This window comes from Oryctolagus cuniculus, chromosome 4, assembly GCF_964237555.1.
Source record: "Oryctolagus cuniculus chromosome 4, mOryCun1.1, whole genome shotgun sequence".
Taxonomy (NCBI): Eukaryota; Metazoa; Chordata; class Mammalia; order Lagomorpha; family Leporidae; genus Oryctolagus; species Oryctolagus cuniculus.
Window position 1 is genome coordinate 13,086,381 of NC_091435.1, and position 16,374 is coordinate 13,102,754.

The 16,374-nt window shown below is 46.9% G+C and overlaps 1 protein-coding gene and 1 long non-coding RNA gene across 6 annotated transcripts in view; one reads left to right on the forward strand and one right to left on the reverse strand.

The window, feature by feature from the left end:
* Positions 1-614: 614 nt before the first annotated feature.
* LOC103350602 (uncharacterized) lies at positions 615-4,976 on the reverse strand. The gene is made up of 2 exons (XR_007924779.2): positions 4,837-4,976; positions 615-1,853 (listed from the first exon to the last, which is right to left on the reverse strand). It is a non-coding gene; the product is annotated as an uncharacterized lncRNA (long non-coding RNA).
* A 141-nt stretch (positions 4,977-5,117) lies between these two features.
* Positions 5,118-16,374, forward strand: part of SCAF4 (SR-related CTD associated factor 4) — a 64,501-nt gene continuing 53,244 nt past the window's right edge. For 3 of the 5 annotated variants that reach the window (XM_017347217.3, XM_051859485.2, XM_017347218.3), the window contains exon 1: positions 5,172-5,569. In XM_017347217.3, the coding sequence (XP_017202706.2) occupies positions 5,540-5,569 (30 nt within the window). In that variant the 5' untranslated portion in view covers positions 5,172-5,539. Of the gene's footprint in view, positions 5,570-16,374 lie in introns of all 5 variants that reach the window. The other 2 variants (XM_008267178.4, XM_051859486.2) reach the window with 2 other exon arrangements.

Genomic DNA, 16,374 nt, shown 5'->3' on the forward strand with positions numbered 1-16,374 from the left:
TGACTTTCTAGAAGCAGGAACTCAAACTCAAGCACTCAGATACAGTAGGTGGGCATGCCCAGTTCCTTCCCCCATCCTTGCCCTGGCCCCCTTGCCAATTCCTATTCTTAGGTAAGATAGGAAATGGTCAAGATAAAATGTTTTCCTTTATTACTGACTCATAGGCTCACTGTTGTACTCATGACCACAATTACCAATGCATACTTTCTTGCATGATTTTTGAAATGAGTTTACTTACTATAAAAAGTAAAACATTTTCTACAGGGAGTCTGGGAAGTACTGAAAATTTAAGGAAAAATGAAGAATCCCTAAAAGCCCATCACCCAACTGCCACAGGCTTGTCCTTCTTGGAATTCCTGTTTTCTTCATTGTCCCACTATCCTGGCATCAACATAAGGTGCATGAGACAGAGGCTGTCAAGAAAAAGAGGTGGGTCCCTTGGAGATGGAAGGGACATATGTGGAATTTCCCAGGAGGCAGTTGGAAAGACAGTTCCAAACCAACAGAGTTGAGGTCCCTAAGTGTGGAGGCAGAGGAAACACAGAAGTGTAAGGTGAGCAACAAAGAGAGGAGAAAGCTGGTCGGAGAAAGAAAGCAGACCAGGGAGAACGACGTCTCATTCAACATATTTTTATACTTATTTTTATTCAGAGGATATAGGAAATATTAAGAAGAACTAATTTTCCCCTGGATCCTGATCTATACATGTCCTCTCTCCATGTTCTCTATACCTGGGGATTGTAGCCAGCTCCTTTCAAGAAAAGGTTCTGACATGTGAAGGGCACAGAATTTACCAGAATATCACTTCTTGAAGGCCATCTTTTCCATCCTCTGAGTAGGGATTTGACCAACTTCTTTTCAAATGTCGATGTTTAGAACAGCTCTTCAGTGCTGTCTATTTTCACATCCACATCATGAACAAACGGATCTGTTTAATTCCATGTTCTTTGGAAGAAGGTAAGTTTGCAAGTGGATAAAATATCTTGCTGATTTTTGTCAGGCACATCCATTTATGATCCTCCTTTTCAAGAGGCTGCATCCCTACTGGTTCAAGGTCTCTAATCACAAAGGACAGTTTTTCACAAGCTTTTTCACTTGCCAAAAATTTCCTATGGGAAGATCTGACTCATCTGCCTGGAGAGGTAGAGGTGGAAGTCCAGCAGCAGCTGTGCAAATGGCTGCCAGATGTCCCAGAGCAGGTAGAGGTGCAGCTGTCTTCAGAATGGAAAAATGCTAGAGAAAGCTGCCCAGGTGCCCAAAGTCTCGCTGATAACACAGTCTCCAATAGCTTGTAAAAGCTTCCTCCTCAGCACTCTCAACAGAAAAACAAAACCACCTTACCCAGAAAAGAGCCTCTTACATCTAAGTTATCTACCTTAAACACTTGGATCTTAGAAGTCAAATCTTGTTCTTTGTGCTTTCAAACCTCAGCAGGCTGATACCCAGAAAAATATCATTCCCTCATTCAAAGATCATTGCAGAGCTCAAAACTCAACACCTTCCCCAAAGACCTTTTCCAACCTCGAGACTTTATCCTGGCCTTAGGCCAAATCAATTCCCCGATGCACAGCAGGAAAGAAGACTGCTTGTATGAACTGGGGAGAGGGGGAAAATCTCATTGGTTTCTGGGTCCCTTTTTAAGTTCCACCACGGTGCACAGAAAGAGGTAGGAGTAGGCAGGACCACATGGTGTGAAAATGCTGCAATGCTTTTTTTCAAATAGCAATACAAGCTACAAGGTAAGAAGCGCCACAGTGCATCATGGGAGCATTTTTTAGTGGGAGATGTTCAGACCAGCTGGGAGGAGAGCAGGAACGTTCTTTAGCGTGGATCCTGGCACGAAGAAGGTTCATCTGAGACAAAAAGGTAGTAATAAGTGATGAACGAGCAAAACAAATGATGTCCCAACATCAACTAGGTGCAAATCATGCCTGCCTACAGGGAGAGGCAGGGAGGGCTCTTCTGTGAGAACAAAGGCCCAGTGTATTCGTTTCTTTAAGAAGTATTTATTATTATTTATTTGAAAGGCAGAGGTACAGAGAGGCAAAGGCAGAAAGAGAGAGGTCTTCCATCCACTGGTTCACTCCCCAGATGGCCACAATGTTAGTAAAATGGTGCCATCTTCCCAAGCCCAGCCTGGCTTACTAGAAGTCAGATGACCAAATGGCCCAATTGCAAGCATCAGCCCCACCCCCACCCTAACGGGATTCACCGCTCCCACTTCCTTACCTCTGCAAAGCTATACGAGACCTGTTCTCCGAATACAGGCTGCTGCTCTCTCATGCACGGAGAGGCAGCCTGTAAGGTTTCCTCCACCCGACAATAAACCTTTTCCCTTACTCCAGTGTTTGTGTTTTGTGGGGACCTTCCCTTTCACAGAACAGCCAGAGCTGGACCAGTCCAAAGCCAGGATCCAGGAGCTTCTTACAGGTCTCCCACACAGGTCACAGGCCCAAGGACTTGAGCCATCTTCCTCTGCCTTTCCAGGTCATTAGCAGAGAGCTGGATAGGAAGAGGAGCAGCCAAGACTTGAACCAGCACCCATATGGGATGCCCGCACTGCAGGCAGTGGCTTTACCCACTATGCCACAGTGCTGGGCCCCCATGTTTGTTTCCAGATATATCCAGCTAACCACACAACTTAGATTGTGTCCTGGCACTAGGCTGGAAACATGCTGTAGGTATCTTGGACTGCAACTGGTAGACAACAGGGACCTAACTCTTTGAGCCATTACTACTTCTTCACAGGGTCTGCATTAGAACCAAGCTGGAGACAGGAGCTGCAGCTGGGGATCAAATCCAGGCACTCCACCAGAGGATGCAGGCATCTTCAGCAGTGCCTTAACAGCTCAGCCAAGGGCACTGTCTAACGCAACATGGGTAGTGCTGAGGATGACAGCATGGGTTTGGAAATCATAACTCATGGGGGAGAGAGAGTAATAATGCAGAGATAGAAAGTGAACCTTGGGGCCAGTGCTGTGGCACAGTGCACTAAACCTCTGCCTGTGGTGCCAGCATCTCATCTGGGAGCCGGTTCTAGTCCCGGCTGCTCCTCTTTCAAATCAGCTCTCTGCTGTGGCCTGGGAAAGCAGTGGAAGATGGCCCCAGTCCTTGGGCTCTTGTACTCGTGTGGGAGACTGGAAGAAGCTCCTGGCTCCTGGCTTCGGATTGGCATAGCCCCGGCTGTTGCAGCCAATTAGGGAGTGAACCAGTGAATGGAAGACCTCTCTCTCCCTCTCCTGTGTTAACTCTTTCAAATAAATACATCTTAAAAAAAAAAAAAAAGTGAACCTCAGCATAACCATCTGGGGTCTGTCGCTCTGGGAAATGATTAAGGGTATCTTTCTTTCACCTTAAAAACGAAACAAAACAAAACAAAAACAAACAAACAAAAAAAACAAGCAAAGTCTTGCAGCTTCCTGGTGTCCTGACAGCCAAGTTTCTGTCTAACGTCTCCTGCCTGCCTTCCCCTCTGCAAAGCTCAGCGGTTCAGCTTCTGCGCTTGCCCTCGCCACTCCAGCCACATGCAGGATGACCTCCACGACTAAATGCAGCAGGCACCTTCTCATTCTGATCTTGCTGTGCGTCTCCCAGGCCTTTCTCCACCTCTTCTTACCCCTTCCCTACCTGCCTTCCCACGAGGACACCCAGAGGTCTACACCCTCGAAGCCATCTCTCTTCACTCCACACCTGTTTACCCAACTGCCTCCCAGACATCCTCCCGCACGTGTCCCAGGGGCAGCTCAAACTCCACCGGCCCCAGGCGGAACTCACCAGGCTGTGTGACCTTGGGCAGGTTACTTAACTGAATGAGGACTCACTCCCTCAACTATAAAACCAGGGCGGGACTAATAGCCACCTCCCACAAAGCTTGAGGCAGAGATCAAACAAAAGACAGACTAGCATGCCAGGCAGGCCCTGGCACCGGGTAACCGGTCCACAAGGAGTCACCATTACTCCGCCTTCCCTCCAACTCGCGTCTTGCACTCCATAAATTCCCTAGGTGGCCGCATACACCACAGCCTCCGCCACTCCTCAGCCCAGAAGCCCTTGGCATCCTCCTTGACAATCCCGCTTCCAGGGGCCAGGGCCGAACCCCCCCCCCCCCCCCCCGCGCCACTCCTCTGGGAACATTCAGCACAACCCCATCTTTCTCAAATCTTTCAGTGACACCCGCCCCCCACCGCCTTGGGGATAAATTCCAAACTCTGATGAAGGGCAAAGACCCCCTTAGGGCCTCATCTCATGGCTCCCCCCTCTCTTAATCCACCTGACAGATCTCCTCCCTCCTCCTCCTCCAGGTAGCCTAGGTCCGAGCTACCTCCTCCGGGAAGCCTTCCTGGACTTGCAGTCGGGTATCTTCTTTGTTCCCCAAGGCTCTGCTAACCACTCTGATAATTATCTGCTCGTTAGCCTGCCCTCTCTCCGCTACACTGAGGTGTCCGTAGGCAGAAACACTCATTCAAGTCCAAATCTCCCAACACCTCCTACGGTGCCCGGCCAACAGCAAGGAGAGCGAATTAAGGCCCCGTTTCCGCCAGCGAGGAACCGACTCGGTTCCGCGAACCCACTCCTCCCCGCGTGGCACACGGCCGCCCCGGGGCCCCCTCAGGCCTCTGTGGAAACCCAGCCCCGGCGCCTCAGCCGGAGCACAACCAGCCGCGCGGACAAGGGCGGTCGCGGGGCCGCCTCGGCGCGGGCTGTTCCTCCGGCGGAGCGCACGGGAGCCTGCCCATGCTCGCCCGGCGGGCCGGCGTGAGGTCCCTGCGCCCTTTGTTCCAGGCCGCGGAGCGCCGGCGGCCCCGCGTCCGCAACGACCGGCTCACAAAAACGCACCCCGGCGGCGCCGCGCGGACGCAACCGCTCGTCCCCGGCAGCCCGCGCGCTCGCCGGCGCCCTTCACCGGGGCTCGGCGCCAGCGCCCCGCAGCCTCCCGGCCCGCGGGCACCGCCGGCGGGAAAGCGCCCGGCCTCCCGGCGTCACGCGCCAGCGGCCGGGCGCGCGGGGCGGGGCCAGCGCGGGCGGGCGGGGCGGGCGGGGCGGGGCGGGGCGGGGCGGGCGCCCGGCACAGGAAGCGCCGGGAGGCCCGAGCCGTCCCAGGGTGCCCCGCGCGGCGTGGACTCGGGCCGCTGCCGCCATCCCGCTGGCGAGAGGGAGAGAGAGGAGAGAGAGAGAGAGAGGCCCGCCCGCTCGCCGGCCGGGCCAGTGTGGGCCAGTGCGTGAGGGCGCGGGGGCCGTGTCAGCGAGACGCAGGGCGCAGCCGCCGCCGCCAAACGGACATGTTGGAGCCCAGCGCCGCCGCCGCCGCCTCCTATTCCTCAGCCAGCGAACGGGACTGAGTGCGGGCCCGCCACCCTCCGCCTCTGCCTCCGCCGCCTGCCTCGGCCGCAGCCCCTTCCTGCTCAGCCTCGGGCTGCGCTCAGCTCGTCGCCTCCCCCCAAGCCCCTAGGCCCGGCCGGTTCCTCAGCCCCGCTCCGCCGCGGCGCGAGGTCTATGTGACCGGCGGGCCCGGAGCAGCCGCCGCCGCCGCAGCGCGAACATGGACGCCGTCAACGCCTTCAACCAGGAGGTGAGGGGTGTTCGGGGGCACGGGGTGCCGGGCCTGCTGCGGAGCCGGGGCCCGTTTCTCCCGCCGCCGGAGGTTTAAAGCTTGGGTCCGGGTGGGGACGCTTCCTGTCCCGGTTCCGGGGCGTCGGGGCCTGCGCGGAGCGGCCTTGTGGCCCAGGAGCGGTCGGGGCGACCACGGGAACTGACCCCACACCCCTCCCCCACCGCCCACCCCGAGGGGGCACCGACCTGGGGCCGCCCTCCCTCGCCCGGCCTCGGCTCCTCGAACTTCTCCCTCTATCGGATCCCGGCGCGCTCGCTCGCTCGCTCTGCCCCGCTGCCTGCTCCCAGCCGGGTGAAAGGCTTCGCGGTGCCGGGAGCCGGCCGGAGCGCGGAGCGCGGGCGGGCGTGTGGGGTTGGGGGCGGGGAGCGGGAGCATCTGCCGGTCGCGGGGCCGGCGGAGCGGCGGCCTGGGCTCTCCTGTTGCTCTGGCCGCGCGGCGCGTCGGCGCTTGGACTCTGATCCCGGGCGGCGGAGGGCGTGCGTCCCCCTCCTCCAGGAATCACACACTTTGGAGATGGAGTTAATAAACGCGGGGTGGCGGTGGGGGGAGGCTCCGTATCTTTCCAAGTTGCGAGCGTAACCCTCTTACAGGCTCTGTGGCCCCAGCGTGACACTTAACAAAGTTGAATGGGAGAGTACTTGCTCCGCCTTGGTCGGCGGGAAAGCCGGCGTTGGCCTCCCGTTCCCCACCCTCGCACCTTCTCCCGAGGTAGTTAATCCCAGCCCCCTCCTTCGGGAACATTTGCATGTGAAAACCTCCCAAAAGCGGGAACCAAGCTGCCTGCCCTTTTTAAAGTTCTCGGGTTGGATCCCTAATCGTTCCAGGTGCTGCTTTTGGAGGGCAGAGTGGATCCGACCCGTTTATCCGGTCGATTTGGGGGGAGAGGGCTTGACCATTGATGCTTTAAAATGCGGTTGCAGAATGGGAAACCGTCGTCACGGGTTGAATTGGATTATCCTCCTTTTTCAAGTACTAAAGAAAAATCAGATGTAGTAGTTCGAGAGGTGTTGATGCGGCCTTAAAAACTTGCTGCATCTTTAAGTGAGATATACTATAGTTCCACTTGTGAATTTTCGTGCCATAATTTTCCTACCGATTTGCAGTGACGTAATAAGGGACCCTTAGTTGTGAGCAGTTGAGACCATTTATTGCCATACAGATTATACAGAAAATGCTTTTTCTTCCGCTGATGGGTACATGAAAAGTCTTAAAGGTAATAATTGGGACTGCTATTGGACAGTGTCTTGTAGAAGGTGAATAGTGATGATTTTCAAAATAAAATATTTCCTGATTTTTGACTGCCAGGGACTTTGGGATAATGCTGCATATATTTCAGGGTTCAAAGTTGAGTTTGTTTCTTAAAGGTAAAGTTTACTGGAATGTTGGCTCATTGAGGGCAGGGAGTCCCCCCTCTCCTCCCCACCAAAAAGCCAGCACCCATCTCACCGTAGCAGGTGCCTGACAGATACTTGAGTGAGTGAGAATTAATGCAGATAACACAAGGATTGTTAAATGATTTCAAGCAGATTTTTCTCACAGGTTAGAAACTTAACTATTGAATGTTTTTAAATGAGTGAGGCTGCTTTTAACTGTATCCTTAGGATCAGAAATGTTTAGTTCTGGTTGAGGTATTTTTGAGGTTGATATCAAGCACATTAAACAGAGTATCTTAATCCTGAAAAAGTTTTTACTTTTGAAAAGCCAAAGTTAGGATTGGTATTGGCTCCTTGAAAAAAGAAATGCTATTGTGACCTTTCTTTTAAATGTCCGAAATGAGCGTTTTATTGTTCATTATTCATTTTCATTTCTATTCCTAGTGTATATGAATTCAGATTGCTTTTACTTTATGTGTATGCTGCGAGTGCACCTCTCTTGCTAAATTGCAAGTTTCTTTTAGAGCAGTTATTCTAACTTTAAAACCCATCTTTTTGTACCTGTTTGAGTTGTCGTGCTTTTCTGCCCTTTATCAGATATTATTGGTCCGTTCCCAAATCATTTTCATTTGACATACTTTTGAGAGCCTGCTCAGCTGTACAGCTGTATCCTGAATACTGAATACAGAGACTGCAGGTCCCTGTCACTGAGGTGTCTAATCTAAGGACTGAATACATAGGCAAATAACTTTAATAAGTGTTAGAAGAGCTTCCTTTGGGACCCATGTAATGTGCTGTGGCATGACCATGGAGGATCAGTGAAGACTTGGGGAGAGAATGTATCAGTTTCCCAAGTTTTCAATAATATTTTTGTTTAGACAAAATGAGAGGGAGGAGGGGAGACAGCACACAGCCCCTGCCCCCATCAACTAGTTGGGTCCCTAGCTGCCCACAGTGGTTCTGGGTGTTGGGTGGCTGGCACAGAACTGGGAACTCAGTTAGGTCTATCACATAGGTGGCAGGAACCTTCAGCCACTTGAGCCATCACTGCTGTCCTCCAGAGTCTGCATTAGCAGTAGGCTGGGGCCAGAAACCAGGCATCCTAAAAACCAGAGGCTTAACTGCTAGGCCACCATCCTCTGTCAGTTTTGGCATCTTCTGTCAGATATCGGCAAGTTAAGAAAGGGAGATTGAAGGGCAAACTGAGAAATAACTAGTAGTTTGTTTCCTGAGCCTGCTGGAAAGTAAAGGTGGTAGTTTGGGGCCTGACAGTTTCAGATCTATCTCATGTGTTTGAATTCCTTCTCCTTTCCTCCTCCTCTCTTCCCCCTTCTCTTCTCTTCCCCCTTCTCTTCCCCCTTCTCTTCCCCCTCCCCTTCCCCCTCCCCTCCTCTCTTCTCCCCTCTCTTTTAGATTCATTTATTTGAAAGGAAGCACCACAAAGAGAAGGAGAGAGAGAGAGAGATCTTCCATCCTGTGGTTTGCTCCTCAAACGGCTGCAGTGGCCATGGCTGGGCCAGTTTCTATCCAGGTCTCCTGTGTGGGTGCAGAAACCCAAGGACTTGGGCCATCTTCTGCTGCTTTCCTAGGCACATTAGCAGGAAATTGGATTGGATGTGGAGTAGCAGAAACTCAAACTAGAGTCTGTATGGGATGTTGGCATCGCAGGCTGTGGGTTAGCCCAGTGTGCCACAGTGCTAACCTCAAAGGCTTTAAGTAGTAGAGTGATATCAGAACTACTCGATTTATAGTGTTGCAGGAGGCACAGACTTGAGGAAGACTAGCAGATTGGGGACTGAGGTAGGAGAGGTTAGTAAAGCCTGAACTTGACAAGTCTGTAGTGGAAATGGAGAAGAGGGAATCCTTGGCTTATGGTAGGGTATAGACACCTTTTGCCCCTAAATACTAAGTCCTAAGAGAATAGTGATACCATTAATGCAAGTCAGGCAGTCATTAAAGGTATAGTTAATGGAGAAGAAAATGTTTGATTTTTGAACAGGTTGACATGTATCAAATAGTCATATGGAAATTTTTGGCAAGCTATTGGACATCTAGAACTCAAACTTGGAAGCAGCCAAGAGATAGAAAGGAGATGACCAGGAAGCACTTGGATGCACATGGGAGAAAATTGAGAAGGGGGAGAAAAAGGAAATCAGAACATTTATAGCCTGACACTTTGTATATCCAAAACATTAACTGCAGATTTGTGTCTGCTCCATTTCCAATCCAGCTCCCTGATAACGGGCTGGGAAAAGCAGCGGAAGATAGTCCCACAACTCTCTAGATGCCCAGTTATAGATGAGGAAACTGATTTCCAAGGAAGTTAAATAATAATTCACCTAAGGACATACTGCTAACTGATGATAGAGCTAGGATTTGAGTGCAAATTTCTCGATCGCAATTGCTCCCTAAAGATAGAATTTTGCATGATACCAGAAGAGTCATTGTAAGTTAAAGACTTCAGAAAAGGATACTGAAGATTTTGAGATTAATAAAGTTTTAGTTGAGAGATGATGGGCGATGAGGAAATATGAGGTAGCAGATAGTCTCTTTGGAAGTTTGGTTTTGAGGGAAAAGTTGCTACAAGGATAGAAAGAGGAGAGAGCAGGTAACAATGTAGAGTGCGCTGGTGCCAGGCAATTCATGGGCTTTTACTGTGTATGCAGGGATACATCATAAAGTTCACCGAAAAGTGGACTTTAGAGATCATTTTGATAGAAAAATTTGAAATCCATCCATAGGTTTTGTCATAATACACATTTTGCATTAATTGTTTTGGATACCCCTTGTATTGTAAGGTTTTAGTTTTAGTGATGTTCAAACCTTGGTCTCTATTAGATTGATAGTAGAAGCTTGAGCATTTGGAGGGAATGGGGTTTAGAAAAGCAGTGTCAAACAAACAGCAAAGAGGCTGTGGTTAATTTGGAGCAAAACTAGATAAGAGGAAAGAGAAAGATCAGAAGCATAGGTAAAAGGAAGTCTGTCTTTGATACACAATAAGAAAGGTGAGATTTAAAAAATTATTTGAAAGAGTTACAGAGAGAGGGAGAGATGCAGAGAGAGAAATCGTCCATCTGCTGGTTCACTGCCCAAATGACTGCAACTGCCAGGAGCCAAGAGCCTCCTGCAGATCTCCACCATGGGGTAGCAGGGGCCCAAGCACTCAGGCTATCTTCTGCTGCTTTTCCCAGTCCGTTATCAGGGAGCTGGATTGGAAATGGAGCAGACACAAACCTGCACCCATATGGGATGCCATCAACTCAGGCAATGGCCTCACCAGCTATGCTACAAGGCTGGCCCCAGTGTGTTTTGTTTTGGAAGATTATTTATTTGAAAGATAAGAGTGACAAAGGCAGAGACACAAAGTGATCTTGTGTCCTCTTTACTCCTCAACGTGCCCACAACAGCCAGGGCTGGGCCAGGCTGAAGCCAAAACCAGGAACTCAGTCCTGGTCTCCTACATGTGTGGCAGGGACCCCAGTTTGGGCCATCCTCCAGTGCCTTTCCAGGTACATTAGCAGGTAGCTGGATTGGAAGTGGAGTGGCCTGGACTGGAACCAGCACCGCCAAGTGAGATGCTGGTGTCAAACAAGTGGCAGCTTAACTCACTGTATTGTACCAGCCCCAAGAAAGTTGAGATTCTTAAATATTTAACAGGATATTTGGAGAATTTTTGCAGCAAGGCATTATATTAAGTGTTGTGAAAGATCAGAAGATGAATGAAGCAGAATCAGGGATCAGTTTTGCAGTTAATGTTTTTGGTCAGTGACTGATGCAATATATGAAGGTGGTCTCAAGATTGCATTGCCTAGTAGCATTGTAGCTGTTTGTGTTAGTGTGTTCTGTGGTGTTCACACAACAATATAATAAACGTTGAGTCTTTAATTCTGTTTATATACTTAATGTGAAGAGTATGGTGTTGGTAGAATGAACAAAAGTTATGGATTGGAACTCATTGTATTTTTAGCCTTTATTCAGTGTTCCCTTAATCCAGAAGAATGTCTTGCCCATCCCACTTTTTTGCACCACCTATAATTTTATTTTAAGCTGTTAATTAAAATGCAAAAATAGTACAGAGGAAAGAATTGACAGTTGTCCTGCAGTGTGCTTTTTTGGCTCAAACATTAACACTTTAGATTTAGTTCCTCTTTTGCTGACAGACTACAAGGAACTTTCTCAAACGTTATCTCCTTGTGTACATGTAAGAATTTCTCTAGGACGAGTCTTTTCAAACTTAGTTTTTTGACCCCTTTAAATTCATAGAAGTTCAGGAGCACAGATTTTTTTGTTAATTACTATTTGTGGGTTTTATCTACTATTTGCATAGCTTAAATCGAGAAATGTACTTAATTCATTAAAATATTAAAATAAAATTGGTAAAATAGTAATTATTAAATAATTACAGATTATCATTACACATTAGCATAAATATAATTTTTAATGAAAAATAATGTTCCAAAACAAAAAATTAGAAGAGTGGCATTGTTTTTCATTTTGCAAGTTTCATATGAACTTTGATTTAATGAAACCTTTACTCTCACATCTACTTTTCCATTCTCTTGTAATAACACATATCAGGTAGCCCTTGGAAAATATTATTTTATAATATACTTGTGAGAAAATTAATTAAAAAGACAGGAAGTGTCTTAGTTACATTATAAAAACAGTTTTGACCTTAGAGACAACTGAAAGGGACTCAGACTCTGAGGGTTCCTTAGATTACTTTTTGCAGTATTGAGGTGCTGAAGTGATGCACATTTAAAGCTGTGGTAAAAACAAGAAGAAAACATACATAGTAATTTACCTTTAAAATCGGACATAAATTATACTTTGTAAATATTTAATGTACTAATCAACTCTGGAACACTTATCCAGTTGGACTTTCAGTCTTGACCCATTCCCCTGACCAAAAGGAACAGTTGAGTTCTGCATCTCAGTGGGGGATTTGCTGCCCTCTACTATTTTCACTGTAAATTGTTATGTGTGGCTATTAACATATTTGACTTGTTGATGACTGTCTTGTAGAGTTTAGATAATCTGATGAGGATGCCTTGTTAGATAAATTTTTTAACCTGTAATTTTATTTATTTATTTTGAACATTTCTTCTCTAAGAAATGCACAAAGAATTCAGAGTTCTTATTGTGGAAGAGTGTGGAAGAAGACTAGGTGAACAGTTAAAGTAAAAATTGGAAATTGTTCTTGTCACCATGTTGTGCTGTTCCTTGGAATTTTTCTTTTCTTTTTTCGTTCAAGAGACAAGAGAAAGCTCAGGAGACTCCCAAATGCCTGCAATGGCCAGGACTGAGCCAGGCCAAAGCCAGGAGCTGGGAGAGCAATCTAGGTCTCCCACAAGGGCAGCAGGGACCCAATTACTTGAGCCATCACTTTTTGCCTCTCAGAGTCTGCATTGGCAGGAAAAAGGAATTAAACCTAGATGTTCCAATATGGTGTATAAGCATCTCTCTCTCTCTCTCTCTTTTTTTTTTTTTTTTTTAAAGAGAGAGAGAGAAAGGACTTCCATCCACTAGTTCACTCCTCAGATGACCATGACGGCCAGAGCTGAGCCTATCTGAAGCCAGGAGCTTCTCCCAGGTCTCCCACGCAGGTGCAGGGGCCCAAGGACCTGGGCGACCTACTGCTTTCCCAGGCCGTAGCAGAGAGCTGGATTGAAAGTGGAACAGCTGGGGATTTAACCCATTGTGCCACAGCGCTGGCCCCAAGGCATCTTAACTACTAGACCAAATGCCTACCCTTCAGGAGTTTTTGGATAATTAAAAGTTAAAGTTTTCTTCCTCTTGAATCTGAGGAAATTCTTAATCTCTTTCAACATTAAGTCTTTTTTTGGTTTGTTTGTTTTTAAGATTTTCTTTTGAGAGATAGAGTTACAGACAGAGACAGAAAAAGGTCTTCCATCACTGGTTCACTCCCCAAATGCCCACAGCAGCCAGAGCTGTGCTGATCCAAAGCCAGGAGCCGGGAGCTTCTTCTGGATCTCCCACATGAGTACAGGGGTCCAAGCACTTGGGCCATCTGCTGCTGCTTTCCCAGGCCATAGCAGAGAGCTGGATGGAGAGAGGAGCAGCCGGGACAAACCAGCACTCATGGAATACCAGTGCCACAGGCATAGGCTTAGCCTACCACACCACAGCACCAGCCAGAAGTCTGGTTTTATAGTGAAGTCTGGTTTTATAAAGAATTAGCTGGCTCTTCAGAGCATTCTCTAGCATCATTTATTCCTGATGTTCTTTGTGAAAATATCCCTCTTTTTAGACTACAATTTTGTTGAATATTTTGTATCAGAAAAAATTACATGCACAGTTAGCAAGGGATTGAGAAAGAGATAGGGGGTGGATTTGGTTACTGAATCTTATGAAACAGAATTCAGGGGGCCGGCGCTGTGGCACAGTGGGTTAAAGCACCAGTCGGCAGCACTGGCATCCCATATGGGAGACCCGGAAGAAGGTCCTGGCTCCCAGCTTCGGATCAGCACAGCTCCAGCCGTTGCAGCCAGTTGGGGAGTGAACCAACAGAAGGAAGACCTCTCTCTCTCTCTCTCTTGCTCTGCCTTTCTGTAACTCTTGACTTGTCAAATAAATAAATAAAATCTTAAAAAAAGAATTGAAGATAAAACTGTATGTAATAATAGGAAATTGTATTGGTTTGTTTTACTTTTCCCAGATACAAATTGCAGGTTATTCTCTGCTATTGATCATAAACCAGTGTAATTTACCTCAGCATTCCAGGTAACTTTTCTCTAGATATCTTCACACATTCACATCTGATTTTAAATAGATGTTGGTAATATATGAAATTATGAACCTTTAGTTTTACTCATTACATTTGTTGAGACAATATGCTAAGTCATTTTTAATCCTACTTCAGAGCAACAACATACTGCTTTAATGATAAGTTAAAAACAAACTGTATTAGGTTGTCAGGTAAATAGAATAAGCACCCTACCTGTTAACAGTTCAAAATTTTGATAACATTGGTGGTTAATTAGTATTGTATTCTTGCCAAGCCACAGAAAAGGTAGAAATGGGTAATTATTAAATTTGCTTTAGGATAGGTCTTACTGGGATCTGTTTTGAACTTAGACTAAGAACTATATTTATGTGTTTAAAGAAATATTTAAAGTATAATTAGCAGTGTATTGCGATTTGTTTGAGAACTAGAAGAGATTTCACAAACAGTATTATAATTGTACCTTCATCTTGTTTGGTATTTGGTTTATTGATTACATTTCAAAGAGCTCTTCACTTGTAAAGACAGAGATAACTTGCATATAGAAATCTTGATACTCTAATGAAGCACTCAACACAGTAGTAAAGAATTAGAAGCTAGGGTATTTGCAGGAGTGGGGCAAATTCTTTTTTTTTTTTTTTTTTTTTCTTTTTTGACAGAGTGGACAGTGAGAGAAAGAGAGAAAGGTCTTCCTTTTCCGTTGGTTCACCTCTCAATGGCCACCAAGGCCGGCGCACCGCGGCTCCGAAGCCTGGAGCCAGGCGCCTTCTCCTGGTCTCCCATGCAGGTGCAGGGCCCAAGGACCTGTGCCATCCTCCACTGCACTTCCGGGCCACAGCGGAGAGCTGGATTGGAAGAAGGGCAACAGGGACAGAATCCAGCGCCCCGACTGGGACTAGAACCCGGAGTGCCAGCGCCACAGGCGGAGGATTAGCCTTGTGAGCCACAGCGCTGGCCTTGAGCAGATTGATATAAATCTGCATGCACCTGTAATCCCAGTTGAAAGATACCATAGAACAGTGGTGCAATAAATATATTGACATCCAGAGCTGATTTTTTTTCAAATACACCCCTTCAACAGAATTGTCAGAAATAATAAAATGAATAATAAAAGTGTCCAGAAAAGAAACTTGATTTTTTATACATGTAAACACACAGAATAATACCAGTTACAAAAAAAAAAATTGTAATGGGGGAAAAGTAGTTAATACTTGTGAAATGCATTAGTATGTTTTTTCGAAAAGTAAAATAGTATTCATAACTGGTCTGTCAGAATAATGAATGAAATTAATATTACGGGTTTTTTTTGTTTGACAGGCAGAGTGGACAGTGACAGAGAGAGACAGAGAGAAAGGTCTTCCTTTTTCCGTTGGTTCAGCCCCCAATGGCCGTTGTGGCCAGCGCACCGTGCTGATCCGAAGCCAGGAGTCAGGTGCTTCTCCTGGTCTCCCATGCGGGTGCAGGGCCCAAGCACTTGGGCCATCCTCCACTAAACTCCCGGGCCACAGCAGAGAGCTGGACTGGAAGAGGAGCAACCGGGACAGAACCTGGGACAGAACCCGGGGTGCCAGCGCCGCAGGCGGAGGATTAACCTATTGAGCTATGATGCCGGTTTATTTTTAAGCCTAAACTTACAAAGATTTGTCAATGACCATTAAAACAGATCTTTGCATAGTTGTATTTCCATTCAGTAGACAGTTATAGCTAGGTTTATTAATCTGCCTTATACTTAAAGAACACTTTTTGTTTTAATTATAAAAAGTTGCACAGTGAAGCAACAGATGTACAAATGATGAGGAAGGCTTCGGCATAAGGTTATGTTTGGCAGGCATTTATATAGCAGCCTGTTTCACAATACATTCTGAAATCACAATGTTACCCACCATGTTTATGATTCTAGTGACTTTGACATATTTCTTCCCTCAAAAAATTTCTCTGAAAGGACTTTTTCCACTCAATGTAAATTTCTGTCATACCTAGTAAACACTTTTTTTGTAAGTGTCTACTTCCATGCACTTTGTTGTTTAGTAATGAAATTCTCTAAAGGTTCTTTGCTTTTACAGCTTTGTATTCTACTTTTTATTTGTTCAAGGTTGATTCTGGCTGTTGGTAAATATTTGTACCAGGAAAAAATACATCAGGGAAGAAAAATGGCACCCAACTATCATATTTTAAATGCACTGTTTATCACAGGATATATACTGCAGGGTCAAGTACAGGCGGAGCCTGAGGAAAATTCAAGAGTCCTGAAACTTTCTGCGCTGACTCTCCAAATGAGCAGGGAATCCGCATGAGTGGGGAACTGACCATGTGACTGGGAAGTTTCCCAACAAACTTCACTCAGAATTGATAGCTTATTAAAGGATATGTAATAAAAATGCAAATTTGACATTTATAACGTTAAAAATTCAATAATAACCACAGCAATAATTTAAAACTTAGTCTCGGGCTAGCGCGGTGGTGCAGGGAGTTAACGCCCTGGCCTGAAGTGCCAGCATCCCATATGGGCTCCGGTTTGAGTCCCAGCTGCTCCTGCTTCCTATCCAGCTCTCTACTATGGCCTGGGAAAGCAGTAGAAAATGGCCCCAGTTCATGGGCCCCTACACCCGTGTGGGAGATCCAGAGGAAGCTCCTTGGCTCCTGGC